Source organism: Scleropages formosus, chromosome 1, assembly GCF_900964775.1.
Source record: "Scleropages formosus chromosome 1, fSclFor1.1, whole genome shotgun sequence".
NCBI lineage: Eukaryota > Metazoa > Chordata > Actinopteri > Osteoglossiformes > Osteoglossidae > Scleropages > Scleropages formosus.
The window spans coordinates 49,532,096-49,553,131 of record NC_041806.1 but is presented as its reverse complement, the minus strand read 5'-3'; the positions used below and the strand labels follow the sequence as shown (position 1 = coordinate 49,553,131).

The following is a 21,036-nucleotide window of genomic DNA, read 5'->3' as shown; positions in this document are numbered from 1 at the left end:
TATTACCCTGTATAAATTGTTGTAAGTAAATTAACATTGAAATTCACTTTGGAGAAAAGTGTCGGCTAGATGAATAAATGTACAATGTTCATATGTTCAACAGTCTGAAATTCGGTCGTGTCGCGAGGAGCTATTGTACTGTATTGTACCATCGTAGGAGACAAATAGCAGCTGCACTGAAGGTTGGATCGATATCAGAAACTTGGGCTGAATCATATTCGCACCATTTTTTTGAATGTTTTTGAACATCCTGGGGCAGCTCTGACGCGGGTAGGTGGTGTTTGGGTTCAGACCGTGAACAGAAGTGCACGTAGTGGGTCTGCCAGCTCAATATACAGCTACTTTTATTTAAAAACTGTACTGTGTTCTGACCGTGTAATTTATTACTTTCATAAAATGCTTTCCAGATATGTTTCTCAGGAAAAAAAAATGAACAAAATGTTGGTTTTGTTGGTTGCATCTAAGGTGTTACGGTAAGACGGCAATTTGTAATTAGCGTCTAAATGGGTGGGTGTGGGTGTGTGTGTGTGTGTGTGTGTCTGTGTGTGTGTGTGTGTGTTTGTTTGTATTTTTTTAATGTTCCAATTAACCTCTGCTCTGTTTAGGGCCCATTTCTACATGACATATGCATAAAAATTGTCATTAAATAGAAAATAATCGGAATAAAAACTTCTTACTGCTGGAATTGTTCCTCCTTCAGTCAGATTCTTCGGTGAAGTTCAACTTGTTTCTCTCACGTCGGGATAAATGAGACATTTTACATCGTTCACTGACGCTTTTTATAGTCTGTCCTCCTTCCCATCCACTGGAACACACTAATTTTTCATATTTTATGCACGATTTGGTTTTATTTTAGGAATACCTGCATGTGGCCAGCAGATGGCGCTACTGCTAAAATGTTAATTCCAATTCCATTAACTTGTTCAGGAAAAAAGTCTAGTTTTGCAAAATGTTTTTAACCTCCTCCTTTCTCAGAAATCCACTGACTGTGTAGTACAAAGGCCATCACTGAGAGGACGAGCTCACTGGGGTGTAAAGTGAACGCTCGCTCATCGCCGCTCTCTGTATTCGTACGTTGGTCAGTTGGGGTGACTGACATCCAGTTTGATCATGGATGTAGTGTTTATTTCACCAGGCGACCAGGTTTGTACATTGGTTTACCCTTTGGTCAGGCCAGATGGTGCCAGTTCCCAAACAGTTTGCACCCTGGTAACGCACCCTGCTTCGTTTCATCGCGATTCGACGGTATCGACTTCTTTTGATATCTGAATGTATCAAAAAATTAGCCAGGTTTGTGGATTTCTTAACCTGCAGGGTGGCTAAAGCACCAGATTACCTATTGACTGGGCAAACGCACTGAACAGAGATCTCCCGTTACCATGGAGATGCAGTGAATCTTAGTGACCTTTGGGGACAGAGCTCAGACTAATCTGGGGTAATCCATTTCCTGGCGATACCCATTGACTGGGGTCAGATCCTTGCTCACCAATCACTTCCTGGAGATACCCCCTGGTGGAAAGACCGCCTCTGATAACCTGTGGTTTTCCCTCCCTGTAATCCATCCGAGCGCTAAAATGTTGCCGATCGATATGAAGGGCAACAACTTCAGTGTTACGAATAAGGCGTTTTTTTCAATAGCCATAAAAATTCATTGCTTTATTTATTTTATTTTTTAATCAGACAAATATGAATCATTTATTGTAACTGAATGGGGGGGTGCGGTGGCGCAGTGGGTTGGACCAGGTCCTGCTCTCCGGTGGGTTTGGGGTTCGAGTCCCGCTTGGGGTGCCTTGCGATGGACTGGCGTCCCGTCCTGGGTGTGTCCCCTCCCCCTCCAGCCCTACGCCCTGTGTTACCGGGTTAGGCTCCGGTTCCCCGCGACCCCGTATGGGACAAGCGGTTCAGAAAATGTGTGTGTGTGTGTTGTAACTGAAAAGTAGCTACAAGAGTCAATCCGGAGTAGTGCTGTTACCCGACAAACTGCAGCTAACGTGAAGGTGCCTCGGAGGAGCCCATGTCCAACATTTCTGGACTGTATCCCACACACTGTCATATTAAGAATCTTAATAGTAATCATAATAAATAAAAACACATCCACGCATAACACTGTAAAACATATTAAATGTTACAATAATTTGTAAGATGGGTCATATTAATCAGGAGACATAAGGAATACAGAAACACAACGGCGAGCCGACACTCCACCTGTGCTTCCTCCCTCAGTCGGCGCTTTGGAGAGTGCGTCGGTGGTGTGTATGCCTTATCGGGACCCTATGAGGTGTGTGGATACGCACCTTGAAACCAGCCGCTCTTTCCCATGCTGGATTCTTGCAATTTTTCACGTTTTTTTTTTTTTTTTTTTTCCAGATTTTTAACATATGACAACAGCAGTTTATGAATGGAGCCTTAGAGAGAAAGACCGACACTGGAGCTGTGTTAACGCCGCTTCCTTAGCGTGGAAGGCAGCGAAACGTGGGACGATCACAGGTGCGAGAAAGTCATTGCCTTTTCGTGATTGGTCGCTTGTTGTGTCACCTTTAGCTGTAATGACTGCAACCTCAGGTTTGTGTCGTTCCCCATATAACGAAAACATACGATGTGCGTCGTGTCGTGGGGAGAGATGATCTGTGGCCACGCTGGGGCCTCCCCAGGGGGTAGCGGGACATGTGAGTGATGAGGGCAACGACCCCGGTACCAAAAGGAGAGGGAAGTGGTGTAGCGCAGAAACTCGAACCACTGAGCAGCTGACTAAGTTTGAAGTGTAGATGAGCTGCGGGGCAGGAGATGGGGGAGGAAGGAGATGGAGGTGGGGACAGGGGGCGCCAGTGAGCTCACATACCCGAGGTTCAGAGTTTCCTTACAACCTCTATGCACCCTTTACGTGCAAATAAAAATAACCCAGTTTCAGCTGCAGAGGGTCAGGAGCATTTCTGTAATGGAATATGGGCTCTGTGTGCGTGTGTGTGCAAGATTTGAAGAATAACTGAAACGAACACACAATGTCATCATTTCATTATCTCTAAAACCCCTCGAACTTCTTTAGATCATTCACATAGATGTTTTTTGCAGACTCATATTAAGGGAAGGTGTGTAACCTGCTTTTCTCCGGTTAAACGAAAACCGAACACAAGACAAACACTCACCAGCGCGTCATAACGCTCACTATTTATAACCCTACAAGCAGAAACGAAAATGTTTACAGCATTTAACCTTTCTAAGTGTAACATTCTCACCACAGTCCCATTCCATGGCTATTCTGTCTTTTTCGACCATGTGAAAAACCTAAACCTGGATCTCGGGAACCTCTTTGGTCCAAAACATCAGTACCTGTACATTCCCGAAGGAACATTCTAGAACACATCGAGTGAATCCTACAGTATATGCAGGGATTTCCATTTCTTGACTTCAACAATGAAATCAACAAGAGAGCAACTGAAAATTGGATCCAGTCACCGAGCACCTCTGTTTCCAGATGTGCTGGCGATGTGCCGGGTGACACATTTCGGCAACAGTGCAGTGTGAAAGGTAGCGTAAAAGATGGTGTAAGTGTGCGAGAACATGAAGCACGGAAAAGGAGTCGAAAGCAGCACGATTCTGTCCATCAGAGAAATAAAAGAGGTGGGAGCAGGTAAAACCTTCATATGTGAATCTTGGGTAGACAGACAGCAGCATAACACCCATGTAGTAAGTAGAGGTGGAATTCAATATGAGATTATATATAATCTAATATACGAGACCATACAAATCCATATTAGACTGTATATAGTCTAATCTATAAGAGTATACAAATCAATATGAGATTAAGTATAACCTAATTTATGAGACCATAAAAATCAATATAAGATGACCGTCTAATACATAAAACGACAAATTTTATGCTTGCTAATTATTTAAAAATATCAAGTTCCTTAATGTCAGCACTTTCATTCATTTCAGATCGTGAAACTTGCCCTGAGAAGCAAAGAAAGTACAGAGAGTCTCTGGGCGAGATGGACTTCAATTAGACCTGAGCTCAGATCCAGAGACGACCAAAGCTGTTACCATGGCAACGTCACAAGTGTGACCCGAAACAGAGGAGGGAAGATCCACTTCCAGGTTCATGTGACATCTTCAGGCACCCGAATTTGCACACACACAGCAGCGCAACAGAGTCATATGCACATACACCACATAAGCTTTCACATCTCGCTGTGTGCCATACACACATTGTGCCCTGTTCATTTGGTGTGTGAGCCACTAGTAAGGGGCAATAGTAAAAGCCCGGGTGCCGGGAGTATTCCTGCCTGGCTGTCAGGTGACCGAACACGAAAATCACATCCTCAAATCATCAAAACTCCCACGGAGTTCATCCGTGCGGAATGATCCACCTAAAACCCCGAGGTGTAGCGCTGCGGCGTAGAGAACCCTCCCGCCTCTAGGGGGCAATACAGGAACTACCCTATCGAAATTAGCCAGAACTCCCACTCACCCTCAGCCGCAGAATGTCAGAAAGATGTTGCTGCTACTAGTTAAAAAGCTCGGCACGTGCGACGTCCTCAACAAACTGCTGCGGGTTTCCCTCCCCCTCACCGCCCACAGTGACACCTAGAGGATGGCCCTGGAACTGCATGTTCTCCAAATGTCACTTCTCCAACGGTGTCCAATTGTGCACATTCATAGAGGAGCGTGCCCGGAGCTGGCGGGTGCCACGCTTCCTTGGGCAGACTAAGATTTGGGTAACCCGTCATGACTAAAGAATGCAGGAAAGGGGTGCAAACCGGAAAATTAAATTCAAGCAAAGAGCATACACACTGGGCACGGTCTGGAAGGCTGTCCAGGTTCACACTTTCAGGCCACTGGGCATCGTGGCCTTCAGCTCCCTGCTTTCCTCTGGCTCCTTTCTCTGCGTCTGCTGCCTGCCGGTGGAGGAGGTCAAGGCCTCAGCTTCCTGCAGCGTGGACATCAGTGGCTTCCCGAGGGTCTCCGGCAGCAGGAGGGTCAGCAGGCCAACGGTGAAGGCCAAAACACCCACGATGAGCTGGTGGAGAAGACAAGAAGTTAGACTCTTGCCATACAGTTGGTCAGCCTTTTCTGTTCAGATGGAGCACCGCCTTTCCCGCAGTCTTACCTGCGGCAGGTAAATCCAGATGTCGGACAGGTAAACGCAGAACGGCGCCACCACGCTGCCGATGCGGCACATCATACTCCCACTGCCGACAGCCAACGACCTGGGAGGAGATTTCCCGCGGTAATCTGAGCGTGTTTGTTTACAGTCCTTCACCCGCCACCCCAATACCGCTCCTGATAACACACCTGATAACGGTCGGGTACAGCTCGCAGGAGTACAGGTAGATGATGCCGAAGGCGATGGCGACGGCAAACTTTCCCGTCATGCTCAGGAAGATGGCGAGGGCGTCCACAGCCTTTCAGCAGAAGGAAAGACAACCAACCGATCAAGACCGTGCGAGTTGAACTCCTTCCGCTCCTCGTTGGCACGGGCCTCGACCTGTCTGCTCCAGGATCGTACGTCTGGCTGGACCTCAAGGTGCCATGAGAGACACCCGAGAGTGCAGAAACTAGAAAGATCCATGGCGGTCTCAGCCAACAGAAGCCGCACGATGCAAATAACCAGGACCATCAGGTATCGTGGGCTGGAATTGGCCGGTCAGATCCTGGTTACTACAGCGACCCCGGTACAGGAGGGCCAGTACGAGCACAGGTCATTGTTCCAGCCGAGCATCTTAGCTACTGATTGATTGTTTACCATCTGACCTCCAGAGCACTCCGCTATCAGCGCATGTATGATTTACCCTTCATTCCAGGGAACCTCTACATTCCAGCAAGTCGTTTTCCTGTGATTTGCTAATTGTTGGGTTTGAAGGTTCTGCTTTTTTATCTGACACTTTTCTCCAAAGCGACTTACAATGTTAAGGTACTTACAGCTATTTACCCATTTGTACGACTGGGTAATTTTACTAGAGCAATTTAGGGTAAGTACCTTGCTCGAGGGTACTACAGCCGGAGGTGGGAATCGAACCTGCGACCTTAGGTTGGGTCCCCTTACACTCTCCATGAGGTCAGAAGAACGGTGATTCGGTACCAGGAAGTTTAAGTAGATAAAGATGGCTCAGGTCATGATGCAGAAGGTAATGTTGGAGGCACCAGGCGGTGTAGCAGTTGACCAAAGGTCTCAGGATAAAGATTTTTTCCTGTTGACCGTTCGAGCAAATTACCACACCTCAGATACCCTAGTAAACTGCTGTGTTAATGAGTCTTACTGCTCACAGAGTAACCTGCAGGTATCTGCCATGCGGACGGCGAACGGATCAGGGTTAGTGTATCTCGGCATCATTATACCGAGAGCAGGTGCAAGAGGAGCACACCGTGGGCACGACGATGATGAGCATGCAGACCAGGCCTCCCAGCAGCAGCGCCGAGGCAGAGGTCTTCCTTCGGCCCAGCCTATCTATGGCGAAGCAGGCCACCATGTACGAGGGCAGTTCCACGGCACCTGGGGACAGGTAGACACCACAGAGGGAGGGCCGTCAGCACCCCGGACCCCGGGGAACGGACGCGGCCGACACCGTTTCTTCACAGATGTCTCGGCATCTGAGAAGCGCAGTGATTTTCTCATGTAAAAATCCACACAAACGAATCCACGAGCGCCTGCTGTTCGGCGTGCTCAGTTTCTCGAAAGCACACAGATGCGATACCGGACACGAACCCTGTCCGGTTTATTTATAATTGCACTTTCCTCACCTGCTCCTCATTCATTCTCTGAAATTCCTGCTTCTTGCTGAGCGGAAGCGACAAGGATTTAACCTCCAAGCCAACAGATGACGGCAAACGGGACCCAAATAGTGTGGTTCCGCCTTAAATCAACTCCCTTCCGCTGTGTTTACAACTTCCGTCTGCCGCTCCTCAGTGCCGGTGAGCAATAAGATGAGGAGCGTCGCTTAAGTTTTTTTGGTATGAATCGGCCGGCGACTGGTGCTCAACACGTTTGCAGAGTTTTTCATCTCAGTCCTTTTGAAGCAGTTCCATTTTTAATATAGACAAAGTTTTAAAAAAGATGAATATGTTGTCTTGCAACCTTATATATCTGAGATTTTTATAGAACCAAACCAGTTAAAAAATTGAGACATCTGTAATATTCTTCTTCTTCACTCTTCTTCTTTTTCTTCTTATTATTATTATTGTTATTAATAAGGCATTAAGGCTCCACTCAATGGCTGTCACTCATCAGTCACCTGTTTGTCCTGGAGACCCTTTGCCCTGTAACTTCTCACCCGAATGAACAGCAGCCCACTTGCTTTACTCGCTGAAATTAGAATACTGCGGTATTTTATCTTCCCCAGAAACTGAAATGGCAGAGTGAAAAAAAAGCGACCGCAATGAAGAAGACCCATGTTTTCGGGACAGCGGTCCATCGCATGGTCCACCGGGCCAGACGACTCCTCTACGCTCCTGACCGTGCGGTGTTGGGTGGCACCATGGGACGCTCCCTCCAGCGTCCCTCCGGACAACACGGCAACGCTGTTAGGGAGCCGTGTTTGTGGAGTAAAAATACATTCTGGGTCTGTTTGTAACTCCTCCCTCTGCGGAAACCATAACACCCCCCATTTGCATTTATTTATTCAGCATACGCTTTTGTCCAAAGAGACTTCCAACAAACTCTATGCAGGGTTACCAGCCCACACGCCTTATTCACCACAGTGACTTACACTGGTAGATACACTACTTGCACTGGGTCACTCATCCATACATCAGTGGAACACACACGCTCTGAGTGAACCTGAACAGCATGTCTTTGGAGTGTGGGCGGAAACCAGAGCACCCAGAGGAAACCCACACAGACTGCACAAAGACTGAGCAGGGATCGAACCCACATCCTCTCGCACCACCCAGGCGCTGCGCCACCCACCTGTGACTTAGAGTCACCCTAACTTACAACAGCCGCCCCATCAACCGTATTATATTTTTATATCGAGTCCTGATGTTTGGTCCCGTCTGGCTCCATCTGCCGTACGATATGAGGGGGTCGCGCCGCCACGACGCACCGCGTTTCTCGTCGATCCAGTCCGCGTGTCTGTGAGCCACTGCTTTTACTTCCGAAAACGTTGCTTGATTTACAGAAAGTTTCGTTTGCGATTCCATCCACGTTACTTTTCCGCACAACGGCTCGCAAGAGAAGAGCAGAGCATCCTGTTGGTGAAAGAGTCCGATTTTAAAATAAAACGGAACCCGTAACACTGTACTGCATTTACGTTGCTATTCCACAACAGCATAGCTAAAATCTGTGGGAAAAATGTAACAAAGCCTTAATACGACATCATTCGCACATGTTCATTCTCTAAGTGTCTCCGCGGTTCCTATGATGCAGCGAAAGGGCGTTTCCGACTCACGTCGGGGTCATCGGAACGCAGCCCGTCGTAAGTCGAGGACCCGCGTTTCGCCCTCGATTTGTCGGAATCCCCGACACCGAAGGATGTTCTTCTCCCGTTTCAGTACCTGACGTGTAAATGTGGGTGGGGGGCCGGGGGGGAGAAGGTGACCCCTCACCTGCCAGGAAGAGGTTGACGTACTGGTTCCCCCCCAGGTTGATGGAGCCCAGGGAGAAGACGTAGTAGCCCAGGCTGCCGGTGAACCACACCGCCCACACGGTCAGGGTCCTGACCGTCATCCTCCAGCTGCAGAACAGGTCCAGGATGCTCAGCTTGTGCTCGGGGGTCTCCCGCGTGGCCCCGGACCCCCCGTCCACCAGGGCGGCGCCGGTTCCCGGCTCCACCAGGTCCGAGACGCTGACGCGGGCCACGCCGTTGAAGCGAGCCATCAGATCCAGCAGGTCCTGGGCCTCCCGGTACCGGGCTTTGGCCAGGAGGTAGAAGGGCGTCTCGGGAAGCTTCCAGCAGACGAGCAGGAAGGGGAGGGTGCTGAGCGACAGCACCACCTGGTAGAGCCACCAGACCCGCACCAGGTAGCCCACGAGCGCCACCACCATGACGCCGACGGCGAAGGCGGCGTGCACGTGCATGGAGGTCCACGTGCGCACCTTGATTCCCGTGAACTCCGTCACGTAGACGAACACCACCACCAGGTAGCCGCTGGACACCTGCCGAGACCGGGTTCTGATCAGTCGTTTGTTACGCACCCTGAAGGTCCGCGATGAGAAAAGGATGAATTGTTACTATATCCGTTTAATCTGACGCTCTTCTCCAAGGTGCCTTAGAGTGTGAGATTTGAGCACTGAGCTATTTACACTGATTTACCCATTCATGCAGCAGGGTAATTTGTCCTGTATCAGTTGAGGGTAAGTGTCTTGTGGCGGGCAAAACCACTACACCACCTGCTGGACAAACCTCAAATTCTGTGAAGACCTCAGTTTGATACTTTCATAAAGGACTTTGGCTCCTTTAAAACCCCTGTCTTCATCACCACCACCCCAGGACACAACTTGTGTGTGTGTGTGTGTCCCCATCCATGTGCATGCGTGGCGATGGACCGTTTGCTTCGCTGACCACTCGTATTCCACGGCTCTCAGGAATTCCAGACCCGAAAGACCCGGAAACCGTCCGCAATTTCCAAATCCAGCAGAGCACACGTGAGGCGCGTAGTGTGTTTCGCACACTCGGCACATACACACACCGACACAGACGGTCACAGACACCTCGGAGCCAAGTCCGGCCCGCAGAAATGCAGACTCTATCTACTGCGGATGTGCCTCAGTCTGTTCGCTGTAGAGGTTCTGTAAAATATTTCGGGTAAAGCTGGCATCAAAAAAACTTCTTAACTTCTGTCCTCGTTAAAATGAACACCTTTAAATTTATAAAATAAAAGTCATCGCCACAAACTTCTCTTCGATGCCATAAACATAACCAGAGTCCCTCATGCTGTCATTCATCACTGACGCTCAGGAACACCGGGGATGAGCTGTAAACACCGTGGAAGTGAGTTGAATGAAGGTGGTCCCACACTCCGATTTTTGGGTGAGCTCTTTAGCGCCACCTGTGGACTCGGAGGGTAAACACAGGCTGACGATGCACTTCGCGACGAACGAACAGCCAATATCTGTCTCTTTGAAAAACTCGCCGCTTGAATGATCTTAAAACGAGGAGCCAGCGTGACGGCTTTTCCCGAAAGCCGATATTTTCACCTCCACATTCCGTTCCCTCTCCGTTTGCAAATTTCACGCGCCCCGTTCGGCGATTCCCCGCCAGGCTGCGATGTGGTCAGGTTTAGGGTTAGCGATCGGCGGTCGGCGAACGCGGGAGGATCGGATCCCCGGTCGAACCCTGCGTCTCGCAGACCGGAAAGTTCCGCGACTGAGCAATCTGACTCATTCTGTGCATATTAACGAGGCGGGTGCGGACGCGCTGTCAGAAAATAACAGGGACGCTGTGTGGGCCCGAGTGCAGCTGCATGAAAGGCCTTTCAGTGCGGTCGACCCAACGCCCCTCCGGCACCCCCCCGGACAGAGTACTAGCGTCAGCGTGTCACGCAGCCGGCTGACAGGCACCTGAGGGGCTGCAAACACCTCCAAGTGTCCTTCAGTGTACTTGCAACATGTGTACAGCAGGTGGCGTAGCAGTTAAGAAGCTGGACTTCGAACATTCTGGGTTCCAGACTCAGGGTTTTTTTTTTGGTGCTTTTTGGGCACAAAACTCGAGCGACTGCAGTAATTTGAAAGTGAACGAAGGCCCCGGGTGCTGCGGACAGCGCCACCTGCAGGGGTCACTGACCATGGCCAGCAGGAAACGGATCGCAGAGAAGGAGTAGTAGTTTCCTGTGAAAGCCACGCCGATGCCGAAGCAGAACTGGCACAGGCTGGTGAGCATGAGGATGGGTCGCCTCCCAAACCTGGGTAGAGAAGAAAGGGAAGGGAACCCACGTCACACCGATATTCCCCGGCTCCTCGCATTGCAAAAATTTTCTAATGATAAATTTTCAAAGATACATTTTCGCCACTTTTTCTCGTTTTTGTCTTCAGCAGAGCAAACGTGACCCACGTTTACTGTCCCAGCCAACAGATGGCAGTAAAGAGCAACCAGCCAGAACAGGAGTGTGGAACCACCTGGATTCAACTCACTTCCACGGTGTTTACAGCCCGTGTCTGGTGTACCTGAGCGTCGTTGTTCAACACATGTTCAACACAAAGTGACGAGTGTTACATACACATGTTTATGGGATGACTCTGCCAACAACTGGCCTTGAATCGCAGGTTACGGAGAAACTTTACACCCGTTTTGCACGTGACGGTTATCACTGCGTTGCACTTCCAGCGCGTGAGACGTACACAGACTTCTCAGCTCACAAACACAACTGGGACAAAAGTCTGTTCATAATTCAGTTTGTTCATAAATCCAAAGTCACTTTCACCACTGCGTTACAATCAATAAAAGGCTAATTACTCAGAAATTTCTCGAAATATTCACTAGTTAGGTTCTTTTATTTGAGTATTTTTATTAATATTTTATTATTATTTTTTTTTTCTTATATTAACTTAGTTTTTATTCATTTTTGCTGATATATTTTTCATCCACCAACCAGTAATTTTTCTCCGTACAAAATGATACCACATATTTTTACGGGATGAATCAGTCAACAACCTGCGCTGCAGTGATGGTAAATTTAAAATAATAATGATAATAACATCTGCGAGTGACCGAATTGTCCCGCATCGGTAGGATGGGCGTCAGTGTCACCCAGGCGTTCCAGCGGAGCCCAGGAGACAGCAGGACGTGCACGTTAAACTTCACACGGCGGACGTGACCACTGACCACCGCGGTCCACCGCGGTCCGGCGTCCCGAAAGACAGCGTCACGCTGACCGACCCCCCCCGGCATCCGGTCCTCTGTATTTCCTGTAGCGGCACACGCTCTCTGATGTCACCCGAGGCTCACCTGTCGGCGATGTCCCCGAAGACGAGGGCCCCGATGAGCACCCCGAGCATGAAGGTGGGCTGGCACAGCTTGGCCATCCACTCCTTCTCACACACCAGGTCCCAGTCGGTCACGATGCTCTGCTGCACCTCGCTGCTGTCGTAGCTGAAGCGCCCCCCGCAGGCCTGCACCGTCTTGCTGCCGTTGAAGTGGTACTCGAACCCGGAGCCGTTGATGCGCAGGGCCCTCCGGCACTGGCTCAGCTCCCAGTGGTCGCCGCCGGCCGTGCGCACCACAACGGGGCCGTTGCCAGGGGCCCAGTGGGGCCACACGTCGTCCAGGGAGGAAGCGCTGCGGTTCCCGTACAGCACCTCGGTGATGTTGTCCGGGGCGCCGCACAGGAACTTGGGCGTGGCCACCAGGAAGACGGAGGACAGGTAGTGGATCCCGCAGGCGACGGCCTGGAAGACGGCGGCGAAGTACAGACAGGCCTGGAACCTGGACGGGGACGGGGGCGGGGGCGGGGAGAGGGGTATGGGGACAGAGAGGAACGGGGACGGAGGCGCACAGGGGATGGGGATGAAACACGAGGGGAAAGGGGGGATGGGGGAGGGGACAAATGGGGACATGGGGGCAGATGGGGATGGGGGACCAATGGGGACAGGGAAAGGAGGTTTCGGAGAAAAATCTCTTCATTCGGTGGACAAACAGCTTCCAAAAGTCCAGAGTGACGGGGGACAAAGTGGACACTGTGACACTTACTTTTTAATTATTTTTATTTTTACTCTTAATTAATGCACGCACTTCCCTCGTGGCTCACAGGAGAGGCCAGCAGCGCGCGCAGCGTGTTGCGTTTCAAAAAGTGAAACGTCGTCTCGTTTTAGAAACGGACGGAACGGAGACGATGCGCTGGGAAGTTTACGCGGTTATATTTGTAAGTCGTGTAATAAACATGTGACACAAAGTTACAGAAAATCAATACAAGGATCGATCAGTAATAAATAAGCGTCCCGAAACGAACACAGACACTAAAATCACTATGATTCATATGAAGCCACAGACTCTGGCCACGCGACAAATCAATAATAATAATAATAACGGCGCTGTACCTCCTGAAGTGTCCCAGGCGCTCGAACACGCGCTCGACGTACTTCATGGTGGTCGCACGCGCCAGTCGGACCCGAGGCACTGAGAGCGCGCGCTGAAGCCGGAGCTCCACTGGTCGGGAGGGGCAAGGGGGGCGTGGGGGGGGGGGGGGTAGGTGCAGGCCGACTGCTTCCCAGGAGAACACACTACACACTACGCACCACACACACACACACACACACACACACACACACATCCTTCTTTACGGGAAGGTGTGTTTAACTTGTGGTGTGTGAACCTCTGGCCGCGTGCTGTCTGTCAATCATTAATCATTACACACTGTCCCTTACACTGCACCCCCCCCCTTGTAGACACGGGTCCCTCCGTGTTTCATAATCACTCTCAAACCTTATTTAAATGACCCTTCATTCACGTGGCACCTGGGAGCTTCACACACCTGACTGTTCAATGAAGGACAGGCTGGAGAAGGGAGCGCGTGCGGCTTCCAGCACCTGTCCGCCCCCAGGCGGAAAGGTGACTCATGGCTGGAACCGTTTCCACTGGAACAGAAGGACATATGTTTGAATCCCAGCTCCTGCTGCAGTCCCTTGATCAAGTACTTACCCAGAATTGCTCCAGTAAAAGCTCTCCAGCTGTATTAATGGGTAAATCAGTGTAAGAAACTTATCACTCTAAGAAACACACCACCTAACTGGGTACATTTAAAGCCCCCACCCCCGCCCCCCACCGGCTCTGACAATTCCAAACATATTTCAGTACTAAGGAGCCTAACTACCCAGGTGATAAATACCGTATTGAAAGTAAAATCAGGTGCAAACAGAACTCATTAGACCGGGATGAAAACCTCTCGCTGCGTCACCATGGGCACATCCCACTGCCCTTTGAACTCCACAGACTGTCCAAACAGCTGTCAAAGCAGTAGTGTTTTTCATGCTGGTCCCAGGGCCCCTTGCAGTGCCCTAAATTGGGAAGTGACCCCTTCGCCCCCCCAGTCACACCAGCGAGGGGGCAGCTGGAGAGTCAGGCATCCGGATGAAGACGGACATGCTCTCTCCAGTCCCCATCCACCCAGTGTCCGGCTGCACGTTCCTGCCGTTGAACAAATGAGAAGCGGCGCTGAAAGAGATGGGTTTGAGACCCTTCTTGAATGCTGTGAAGGGATTCAGCAGCTCTGAGGGACAGAAGGAGCTCCTTTGTAGTATAACTGGGCTAAAACTAAGAACCAGAAGGCTGAACTGAATTGGAACCCATTCTGAGCAGGCTAGAGAGGGAGGAGCTCAGCACTCTTGTTGCGGTGGAGGGAATGATCGGGTCCTGTAGGTTTTGGGCTCCAGATCCCGTCAAAAGTTTAGAAAACTTGGCAAGTAATCATAGCGCCTTGCAGGCAGTAGGGAAGCTTTTAGAAGTTCAGCAACGGCTCTCGAATGTTCAGAGGAGCTCCTGCGCACGCAGACCCGTGCCAGATGGTCTCTCGATGACACTTTGCGTGCCGAGCTCAGGGGAGTGACCCCGTTCCACCGTGATAACCCGATTCCATCGGAGAACATTCCTCGACCGACGGAAAAGCCGTTTGAATTTCACTGAACAGGCAATACTGTGCTGCATTTTGCACTCTATGTCCGCACGTGCGTGTGTGTGTGTGTCCGCGTGCATGTGTCTGTGTGCGTGCACCCAACGTACTCCTCAGGGACTGTTTGTAAGTGTGTATGAGCATGTGACCAGAACTCTGAGGACATCCTGTACTTAGTTTCATTGGCTGTATATCAGGTCTAGAAGTGAGACAGCAAACATACACACACACACACACACACACACACACACACACACACACATACTGCAACCGGTCGGCCATAATCCATCGAGCTCTGGCACACCAGGTCGAAAGGAGAAGGCCACTTGGCACAGCAGTACTCCGATCCATCTCTGGAATGCTCTGCTCAAAGACTGCGCTATATTTACCCAGCTGGCCCAGTGTTTACCGCGGTCCCATCTCACCTTTACCCAGTCGAACCCCTCTTGGGGACTGTGAGAGAATTGACGACGCACTCGGCCTTATCCTGTGCAAACTTCACGGTGAATAACTCACATTCCGGCAGGATTTTCGTTGTTCGCTGTAAAGCACGGAGTGCAAATTTACCGCATTATTTAATAAATCGGTGTACAATATTTAACAGGGACTTTACAGTATTTGTTCTCTGAGGTTTTCATACTGGGAAAAAAAAACTTTCCTAAACTATGAAAATGTGGGCAAAAAAGTGCACCACTGTGAAATTACAGGTTATTTCCAGCAGGGGGCGCTTGTATGCCACGTCATGTTGGCCCAGGGTGCGACTTGACCGCAACTCACCTCTTGTCCACTTGCAGTGCTAGAAAGTTCCAGTAGGGGGCAGTGTAGTACCGTCTGTGGGTACACTTTGTTTTACCTTGCGTTATTCATGTATTTAAACGTGTTGTTCTCATCTAATAAGAGACTAAACTGCTCCCTCGTTTATTATTTTAAATTGTATTAGTTTAATTTTCTCATTCTGCATCTAGATTGATTACAAATAAATGTACGTAAAATAACTGCTTATGTAAATGATGTAAAATAACAAATTGCTTGTCTTGACAGAGTACATATTGTGTCAAATTTGGCAGAAAGGAGTGAGTTTGGCTGACAGAGGAGCGGTGGGGGTGGCATCTTATGTAGACTTGGTCGTTTACTAAAGGTTATGAGATTATAGTCCCTTGTGGGGGGGGGGCTTAAATATCCATCTGGGGAACCAGTTCTTTACTCTGTCAGTGTGGTACACTGTGTGCACTATGCGCTCGGCGGTGCTGAACACGAAACATTTCCAGGTTTTTTTTTTCAACGGACACATCGTAGCGGGGATGTGAACCTACGATGGACTGTTTCTGCTGATCGCCCAGCGCCACGTCACACCGGACCCCCACCCTTCTCCTCCATTACTCTCGTCCCCCCTGCCCTCCAACTGGGTGTGTGACCGCCCCCTGGAGGCGTTCTGCATGCGGATGGGCTTCTGGAGTGTACAGTTACAGTGAAACCGGAGCCTCTGGACCGGGAGGGGGTGGGGTCCAGGCAGGGATACAGAGAAGAAGAGGGGAGGCTCTGAGAGGGAGCGCTGCACTTTATCTGTTGCCTCGCAGCGGCTGGGTGTCGATCGGCAGCGATGCTCAGGCGCAGGAGAGGGGCCCGTGCCATGGAGTGCTCTGGTACCACCTCCTCTAGCTCCTCCTCCTCCTCCTCTGGCACCGCCTTTCCGATTCCGAGGCCCTAAGCCCCGCCCCCGACAGGGGCATGGCCAGGGATCGACTGTGGAACGGCCTGGCACTGAGAGGGTGTCTCCTCGTCGGTGCCCTCTGCTTTGCCCTCCACATCTACCTGGATTTCGGGAGGAGGGCACGGCCCCCTCTACAGGGTGGTGTAGGGTCAGGTCCCACTGGTAGGAGTGCACGGGGGGTACGGCAGGGGACCAGCAGGAGAACCGGGGATGCCAAGAGAGGTGAAGACGAACCCATCACCCACTGGGGCCCAGCTCTGCAGCCCCACAAGAAGGTGAGTGACAGCCGGGTGGGGGGTTGTTCCATATTAGGTGTGTCAAACAGCAGGTGGCGCAGCGGTGAAGGAACTGCTCAACTGCCCAAAAGCTCTCAGGCTCAAATCCCAGGTTGGTTCCTACTGTTGTACCACTGAGGAAGCGCTTGGGCTGCATCTGTTGACATTTTTACTATGTTTAGTCAGAGAGCCGTTTCTCCTTAATTCATTTCACCGCTTCCTGCCCAGGTAATTTGTTCACTGGGTTCGTTTTCTAGAATTCTCCATAACCACCCTGCCATGGAACTGCTGTATGAAACCGGATTGGTCCGAGTGTGTGAAACACTCCCCCCTTTCTAGTTACATGCACAGGTGTTCTTGGGTGAGGATCCCGCCCTGCCGAGAGCCTTCGATGTCCACCTAATTAATATGCATAAAGGGGAACGGGGAATAGACCTCAAAAGAGTTCGGGGATTGTGGAGGGGTGCAGGTGATGGGTAGCAATCACACCCGCGGTCCGTGATCGGGAACCATGAGCACGATCAGTGTGGGCTAGGAAAAGGTGTAGTCAAAGAATCAGAATTGCGCAGGTTCGTGTCCTGGGATGCAGGTCTGCGTTATGTTCTCGACCTAAACTGCCAGCAGCAAAATACTAATTAGAGTATGAATTAGTTAAAAAAAATTAATATGAATACATAAATAAGACAGCGGAGTGCAGCGTTTCAATTGCCCAGCTTCATTTTCTACGACTGAGCTGCACATACGTCCTTCTAATAATAATAATAATAATAATAATAATAATAATAATAATAATAATAATAATAATAATGTCGTATTGTATATCGTGGTGTCCGATCATAAACTCCAGTGAGATGTTCCGGATTAAAGCATCTGATAAACAAACAAAATGTTTGTGGAAAAAATGAGGTGTAAACATGGTATGGGATATGACTCACCTCGGAAAAAGTTTCTTCCAAGAAATCGAATAATGTAAAAAAAAAAAACAGTAAAAAAATACACAGCTGTAAATCGGGGGGGGGGGGGGGGGGGGGGGGGGGGGGGGGGGGGGGGGTTTACGGCAATGTGACCTCTGACCCGTGGGAGGTACAGGTACGAAAAGAGAGGAGCGTTATGAATTTTTAGCCCTAATAAGCGAGAGACGCGCTCTGTGGTTCTACATTTCACACAGGAGACACGTGTAACGTGTTTGAGTCCCCCCCCCCCCACCCCATGCCCAGTGACTCACCCAGGCATGTCTGCGCAGTTGATCTGTTGTTGCAGTGGCACCCAGCGGAGCTACGCAGTCCGGGACCTTGCACCGTGTTTACAAACAGATGGGATGATCTCTGCAGGGGTCCCCTTTATGAGTCATCGGTTCAGACATCGGCGTACATGGCTGCACCGCGACTTTTACCTGCCAGCCGCTCTGTAGGTCGGGAGCTGTTCGGTTCAGTCCCCCAAAGCGGCCCATCAGCCTGAACAGGGCATGAAGACGGACCCGGAGGGGAACCGACCGTCGTATCGACCGGCGCCAGGCTGTCATGCCTGAAAACGCCGCGGACGTGAGCGCAGAGGGGCGCGCCGCCAAAATGGGTCCTGACAAGCAGGGTTCAGGATTACGGTCTAGATGCTTCGTCCCTTTAAAGAGTCGAAGGACCTGCTCAGAAAGTGCCTTTCAGGGTCCCGTCCAACGCAACCCAACGACCTGGAGTTTTTAATGTGGCAACCCAGCGATTTTAATGTGCGGCAGTCGGTATGTTCCAAGACTGGCCACCGTGTGGCGCTGTTGGGATTACAAACTGGTTGTGCATTGCGGCACTGCACACTGTGCCATGTGTGATTAAAGGGAGGTTTTTCCTGCACTTTGCATAACTGATCCATGGCCCGTTCTCGTAACCGCTCTGTGGAATTTGGTTCGCGGCCAGTTACTCCAGTCGCGTCTGCTGCTGATTTATCCACCGCGGCAGTTCTGTAATTCAGAGACGCTTGCCGTGCTCCTCCGTCTCCGTGTATCGGCTCTCCGCGGCTCAGCCGCAGAAGGAGCTCTTATTTCTCGTCGCGGTGACGCGCTTGGACACTAACTACGGTGGATTTGATATAATGCCCCTCCAGGCCATGGTTTTGTACGATAGATGTTGAATTTGTACACTCTGGAGTCTAGAACCCCGTGTGTGACACAGGAAAGATTCTGGTAATCAATTCTCCGCTGACAAAACACACCGGCACCTCCTGTCATGAACAGTTGAGTTGCAAATTTTCAAGAAGTGAAATATTTTCCTTTTTTTTCAGCGCGATTTTCTTCATCTGTTTATTCGCAGGAGATCGAATGCAACCTGTCTTTTACCGCGGGGCCAGCGCATGGTGGTAAACAGCACTGGTAAACAGGAGTGTGGGATCGCCTTGATTCAACTCACTTCCGCAGTGTTTACAGCCCATGTCTGGTGTTCTTGAGCGCTGGGTTTTCAATACAAGATGACAAATGTTACACATATTTATGGGATGACTCTGCCAACAACTGGCCTTGAATCGCAGGTTATGGAGAAACTTTACACCCGTTTTGCACGTGACGGTTATCACTGCGTTGCACTTCCAGCGCGTGAGACGTACACAGACTCCTCAGCTCACAAACAAAACTGGGACAAAAGTCTGTTCATAATTCAGTTTGTCCATAAATCCAAAGTTGCTTTTGCCGCTGCTTTTATTTGGGAATTTTTTTATTTGTTATTAACTTTATGAATTGCATTCACTTATTTATAATTAATTTTTGGTATATATTTTTCATCTAGCAACCAGAAATTTCCAAACAAATGACATTTGAGCCCATCACAGCAGGAATTTGCCAAACAGGCTGATTTTACAGAACAAAATTACAAAAACACCTTTACATGCAGTTGATCTTCAAGGGTTCAGAGCAAATAAATGGACTGTAAACCAACGAGTGTCACAGCTGACCACGGATGCACAGAAAAATTTGTGACCTCGAGGAGATGATCAGTACTCCACATGCACAATTGCACCAGCAACAGGAGTGTGTTTCCACTTAGTTTTTGCCAGGTCACTTCTGACCCAACCTTCCACATTCGACAAAAATACACAAAGGCACCTCTGCTCCCGATTTTACTCAAAGAGCCTCTTGCGGATGCTGTCGGATTCCACCCCTCCCCCCACCGTGATGAGGAGTCATTGACTTTGTGGGTCGTTGACTCTTCGGATCATCTCCTCCCTCGGGCTGTTTTTCAGACGCTGAAGACCAGAGTACAGGATGCCTTCACCGTACCATGCAAAAAGTTATAAACGTGTTACTCATTTGAAAGGTTTTCTGGGTAAAGTTTGACAGCTGCACAGCTGCTCCTTCTGTATGCAATATGAAATACAAGAGTTAAGGTTTTTATTATGAAGAGTTCAATAAGTATAAAAATAATGAAGAGTGATGCACCAGGGGGCATGGCGGCACAGTGAATAGTGCTGCTGTCTCACAGCACCTGTGTGGTGCGAGAGGACATGGGTTTGATCCCCCTCAGTTTGTGTGGAGTTTGCATGTTCTCCCTGTGTCTGCGTGGGTTTCCTTCAGGTGCTCTGGTTTCCTCCCACACTCCAAAGACATGCTGTTCAGGTTCACCCATAGTGTGTGAGCGAGTGACAGAGAGAGAGTGTGTGTTCCACTGATGTGTGGTTGAGTAACCCATTGTAAGGAATGTATCTAGCAGTGAATAAGGTGTGTGGGCTGATAACACTACATAGAGTTCATTGGAAGCTGCTTTGGAGAAATGGGTCTGCTAAATAAATAAATGTAATGTAAACTTATAAGTGTGTGTGAATGGCTGTAGGGAGTCTGCTGTAATGTAACAGTGTAAGTCACCTTGGATAACAGCTGAGCTAAATACTGTGTAACAGTCACTTTGGAGTGAAGTGTGTGCTGAAGTGATACATGCAAATGGAGTACATCGTGAGTTGGCCCTGAAGAGCTGACACAGAGATCTCAAACCCTTTTCCTTTCTGGCCTAAAAAAGATGTCAACGCAGAGACCAACACTGATCCCAGACCAGTCCCACTGTGGGCACCTGAGGGTCAAACGTGATGGAGCACCTTGGCTTAAATGACTTTGTCGCTCATGAATTCTTCGCTCAGGAGACCCCAGCGGTCAAGCGAGGGCTCGGTCAATATCTCATCAGAGGACGAGAGATGAAGCGAGACGTGGCATGGGGCATCCGCTAAACGCTCCATTTCTCCCGTTCCTATGAAAGAGAATCACACAGGAAATGAAACTAATCGAGAGGTAATGCAGTTAATGCACGGCGCGAAACATCGCTCCGAGACGCGGTCTAATTGCACGGCTGTTTGAAAACACAACGCACTCAACACCGTGCTCCCCTTTGCGGCCGCGTCAGAAGGTGACCAGCAGGATTGTAGAAACCATCAGAAGCACTGAAGTCTCATTCAGCCCTTTATTGCTTTGCTGTTGTGACATGCCATAGAGTCAGTGCCAGCTCTTGTTGCCCATATGTAGACATATGGCAGAGCTCACTTACATTACAC

General features: G+C 49.8%; 2 protein-coding genes across 2 annotated transcripts in view; one reads left to right on the top strand and one right to left on the bottom strand.

The window, feature by feature from the left end:
• Window positions 1-2,331: 2,331 nt before the first annotated feature.
• On the bottom strand, window positions 2,332-13,076 carry slc22a16 (solute carrier family 22 member 16). The gene is made up of 8 exons (XM_018729198.2): window positions 12,968-13,076; window positions 11,880-12,356; window positions 10,719-10,836; window positions 8,542-9,091; window positions 6,363-6,490; window positions 5,293-5,402; window positions 5,108-5,207; window positions 2,332-5,017 (listed from the first exon to the last, which is right to left on the bottom strand). Exons 1-8 carry the CDS (start codon window positions 13,012-13,014, stop codon window positions 4,820-4,822), a joined length of 1,728 nt encoding a protein of 575 aa, XP_018584714.2. The 5' UTR covers window positions 13,015-13,076; the 3' UTR covers window positions 2,332-4,819.
• A 3,019-nt stretch (window positions 13,077-16,095) lies between these two features.
• Window positions 16,096-21,036, top strand: part of mettl24 (methyltransferase like 24) — a 28,080-nt gene continuing 23,139 nt past the window's right edge. Inside the window, exon 1 of the mRNA XM_018730401.2 lies at window positions 16,096-16,521. Within this exon, the coding sequence (XP_018585917.2) occupies window positions 16,264-16,521 (258 nt within the window). The 5' untranslated portion in view covers window positions 16,096-16,263. The remainder of the gene's footprint in view (window positions 16,522-21,036) is intronic.